The sequence below is a fragment of the Eupeodes corollae genome, chromosome 2 (assembly GCF_945859685.1).
Source record: "Eupeodes corollae chromosome 2, idEupCoro1.1, whole genome shotgun sequence".
NCBI lineage: Eukaryota > Metazoa > Arthropoda > Insecta > Diptera > Syrphidae > Eupeodes > Eupeodes corollae.
Genome location: NC_079148.1, coordinates 52,538,686 through 52,543,504, shown reverse-complemented (window position 1 = coordinate 52,543,504; position 4,819 = coordinate 52,538,686). Strand labels below are relative to the sequence as shown.

The 4,819-nt window shown below is 37.7% G+C and overlaps 1 protein-coding gene across 1 annotated transcript in view; it reads right to left on the bottom strand.

Moving 5' to 3' along the window:
* Positions 1 to 4,194: 4,194 nt before the first annotated feature.
* LOC129944913 (uncharacterized) overlaps positions 4,195 to 4,819 on the bottom strand; it is a 10,177-nt gene continuing 9,552 nt past the window's right edge. Inside the window, exon 7 of the mRNA XM_056054573.1 lies at positions 4,195 to 4,302. Within this exon, the coding sequence (XP_055910548.1) occupies positions 4,195 to 4,302 (108 nt within the window). The remainder of the gene's footprint in view (positions 4,303 to 4,819) is intronic.

Here is a 4,819-nt window from a genome sequence, read left to right as displayed (position 1 = left end):
CGAAGAAGAAGGGTGTGAATCTGAAAACGAATATGAGAAGCTAAGAGTACTTTCGTCAGTGAAACAATGTATTGGATTAGATGTTGCAGACAGGAGATCATTAATAAAAATGAGAAAGAGTGTTGGAGATAGAACAGAGCCCTGGGACACACCATTTATTTTGTGGTTTTCAGACTTGAATCTATCCAATACCACTTTTATTGAACGATTCCAAAGGTAATTACTTATCCAATGAAGGAGGGATTCATGAAAACTGAAAGCACGCATTTTCGATAAAAGAGCCTGATATAAAATGTTACTTTCTCCAAAACTATGTAAAGATTTGCTCTACTGTTCGGTGAGATGAACCATGAGATCACCAGTGGACCTATTGCTACGAAAGCCATACTGTCGGTCATTAAGAAGCTTCCGTTCTTCTAGATATTTCTTGAGCTGATAATTAATCAGCGTTTCCATGACACTGGAAAGAAGGGACGTAAGTGCAATCGGTCGATAATTAGTCGGTGAGGAAGATTCGCCTTTTTTGTTAATAGGCTGGACAAATGCGGTTTTCCATCCGCTCGGAACGAGACCTGAGGAGTAGGACACATGAAAATGATGGTATTCATCTTTGAAGAAGAGACAAACGCAAGGTATCAGAAAACAACATAACATTTTGGAAATCAAGTGGTGAGCCTATCCAACCTCTTATACTTGGATTGGGATACGAATTAGTACTTCACTTTGTTATATGACTACAAAATTAAGACAACCAATGTCTTGAGAGCTTTGGACGTCTGTTTCAAAAGCTTTTTTTGTTCAACTTAAAATATCCATCAGCGCTAGCGTTTGTAAATGCTTGGAATTTTATAAAAACATGAAATTCAACTTGTTTTGTAATTTTCGATGAGTTTAGCATTTCATTTCATTGTAAAGCCAAATTGATGGATGCCATATGTCAAATAGGCTTCAGTACTTGCCAATATAACATTAGTTTGTTCTTAAAAGATAGGCCAAATTTTTTTTCTAGTAACTATAGAACATTTTTCTATACTTCAAGTAAAGCTCTTCTTATTTTTTTTTGATGCCCTCTTCCCTTTTAAGCGTATGTGAATGTGAATGTGTATTTGGTAGTATTGGAGAAAGACGTATTGTACTTATTACAGAAATTGGAAGATTATTTTTGTTTGAAATTATATATGTACTTAAATTCCAAGTGCAATTGACGATGGAGAATGCACGCTGCTCTATTAAGGCCAGAAAAGATCTTACCGATGCACTTGATGTTTAAGACAAAGCGATGCACTGTCATGCGACTTCTTCAATATCGTTCTGGAAAGAATTGTGCAAAACTCAACCGTCAAGACCAGAGGCACAATCTACCAAAGGTAAATCCAATTACTCGGAAACGCAGATGATATTGACATTATTGGAAGATCCAAGCGAGATGTCAGTGGAGCGTTTTTGAGCATTGCGACGGAAGCGAAGAAGATGGGTTTAGTGGTCAATGAGAGCAAGACCAAGTTTATGCTGTCATCAAAAAAGGACACTGAACGACGACGTCTTGGACAAAACGTCACCATGGACAGCTATAACCTTGAGGTAGTTAAGGACTTTGTCTACCTAGGCACAGCTATTAATGCAGGCAACGACACCAGCGCTGAAATCAAACGATGAATAACTCTTGCAAATCGCTGCTTCTTTGGACTTAGAAGGCAATGGAGAAGTAAAGTCCTCTCTCGAGCATCTAAAATCACCATCTATAAGACACTCATCATCCCGGTTCTCATTTATGGCTCTGAGGCCTGGACCCTGTCCAAGAAAGATGAGAGCGTCTTAGGATGCTTCGAGAGAAAAATTCTTCGGGTGATTTTTTGGTCCCGTACGCATAAATGGAGAATGGACGAGAAGATATAATGTTGAACTGTACGGGCTGTACAGCGACACTGACCTAGTTAGCAGAATTAAAGTCCAACGGCTTAGATGGCTAGGTCATGTAGAGCGGATGGACATCAACGCTCCAGCCCGGAAAGTTTTCGAATCCAATCCCGAGGGACGGCGCAGTAGAGGAAGACCGCGACTCAGGTGGGGCACCCAGGTGGGAGGGGACCTCAACCAACTTGGCGTGCGAAACTGGAGACAGCTAGCTAGGGACCGAGCTGGCTGGAGACGCATGTTGGTTGAGGCTCAGGTCCGCCGCGGACTGTAGCGCCACCTTAAGTAAGTAAGTAATTAATTTTAAACAGATGGTTCAAATTTAATTTTATTTCTTCCAATATTTTGCTAAGCTTATTCGGTGGCAGTTTTTTGAAAACTTTTGCTCTGATTGGTGAATTGATATTTCTGTTAGAGACTTACTTTGATAAGGTAGCTTTCTAAAGGCTATTGAAGGCATTTCTTTCAAAACCTGAGCATATAAAAGATCATAAAGGTGTAAAATTTCATGATATTTTTGGCCACTTCTTAAAATATTAATTATTAATTATAAAAACAAAAAAAAAAACAAAGCAGCAAAATCTCCTGAAACATCTTTTCAAAATATCAAACATTTATGTCCAAACTGATTTCCACTATTTTAAGTTTACTGATACTCTATTCATAATCTACAAATCTACAAAACACAAGCTTATGCCTTACAGGTGCTTTTAAAGCATGCATAACCTTATGATAAAGCTGCATTCCTAAAATATACAAAATTAATATGTCAGCTTCTTGACTCGACCTAACCAAACTATAGTCAATGCCATTATCATTATAGCATTGCAACATTATCGTCATTATCTCCATCATCGTTGTAGTTCAACGTAACACCTTTTAATCTACGTAAAACAATCCGTTTGCCAAATGAGCTCAACTTCAAAATTGCCACCTTGTATGTTTTGTTGTGTGTAAGTTTGCATTCATTTATGTAGTTATAGGAAGGAAGATATCCTCTCAAAATAGATATCTACACAAACATAAGTAACATGGTATACAAAAGGACACAAAAGGCTTTATAGAATGTTCTCATTCTCAACAACTCATCCCATAGGAGAACAAGGACATCGTGAAACGGACACAATCATCTATGTTATGAAATGTATATACCTATACAGGGTAGGTGTTAAGGTATAGATGGAGGTTTTAGAGGTTTATAGTATATATGCGCCCCTGATGTTACATCACACCCCAAAACATCAGTGTGTTTTCTAACCCTCCAACAGTTACATATTTGATGGCGTTCAACTCATCGAGCCATATCAGCCATTGGCCACTTAAAACTGCATAGCCTAATCTCCAAACAGAAATTATTATAATTAGTCCCATGTATGCTCAGTCATGCACAACATCCTTTCTACAGAATTAAATTAGAAACGTCCTGCAAAAAGAGGTTACGTTAACGCCACGTAATGAGTTAGTTTTTTGATGGGTATGGGAGTGTATAGGTATGTACCTACATATGTGTGGTGTATCCTTTATCTAACTATATGTGTTTATTAAACAACGACAACGAAAACGACGACGACAGCGGTAGCGATAGCGACAGCGACACCGACATCGGCCAACCTTTCTCGATAGCCTTTAAATACCAGGATAATACCCATGATACAATCGCTTTCTAAAAAGGACACCCTTGCTCTCGTTAATACCTTTTAACCCGAAAGTTTTTTCTATTCGTTGTATTTTTTTGTTTTGAAAGTTGCTAAGTATGGGCACATTGCCATCAACGAATTGCATAAGGAATACCGTTAATCAGTCATGATACTGTCGGGGATCTGAGAAGCGGATTAAACTACCGTGTGAACATTAGTCTATTATAACACCTGCCCATCTTGTATATACGAACATACCTAACTACCTTCACTTATACTCAGTTCTCGGTGTGTTGCATCCGTCCGTTATGTATTATGTAGCTATTCAACTCTATTATATAGTAGGTATAGACCGCTAGCCGAAAGGATGCTAAGGACGGTAAAACCACTCAAAAAATTATCCACATCAGTTGGTTAAGTTTTCCATTGGCGGTTTACATCAAAAGTGAGTGCGAAGTGTATAGAATGATTGTGTAAGGAAAGAGTGAAGGCAAACCAGAACCACACAGAGTTCTGTGATGCCCGTGCCCGTGCCAAGTGTCTACGTCCCGAGGGAATTTATCCCTGAATTGGGTGCAAAAATTCCTGCTTTTCGCTTGAGTTGTGATTCATTCAATTGTTGCCTTGTTCCTATACGATTATTCTAGCATGATGTTGATGATGTCGAGGATGAGGAATGATGGTGAGTGGCTATGGTGGGCAGGATGGGGGTGCGCATTGAATCATACACTATACAATACACATGCGTACCCTATATGCATATGGAACAAATAAAATACAAACAAAAAACATATTAAACAAAGAAAAAAACAGAAAAGATCAATCATTCATGATGGCAGGACCTTAATTGAGCTTCCGACGAACGTTTGTACAGGTGGCTTCGATTAGCGATAAATGTGAAAATACAAAACATATCATTGTCAAAAGAGTATAACGTTTCACATAACATAACTATAGCAACATAGCAGAAACCCTTTGTTTCCCGCTTGCATAACAAATAATTTACCACAAATTAAATTTAATCGGTATTTGCTTTAATAAAATATTGCAAATGAGAAATTATTTGATAAGGAAATCCATAAATGGATGAATGTTATGTCTTGACCAGTATAATATAACGTTACAGTCTACAGTGCTTTTAATGCTATTAAAGTTGTTTCTATAAATAATACTTTTCTGATAATTTTAAACTTTTAATTTATTCACTGGGTTAACTGAATATCAAGTTACACTTTAGTGAAGATTTTTGGCAGCCTTTTTTCGAATCT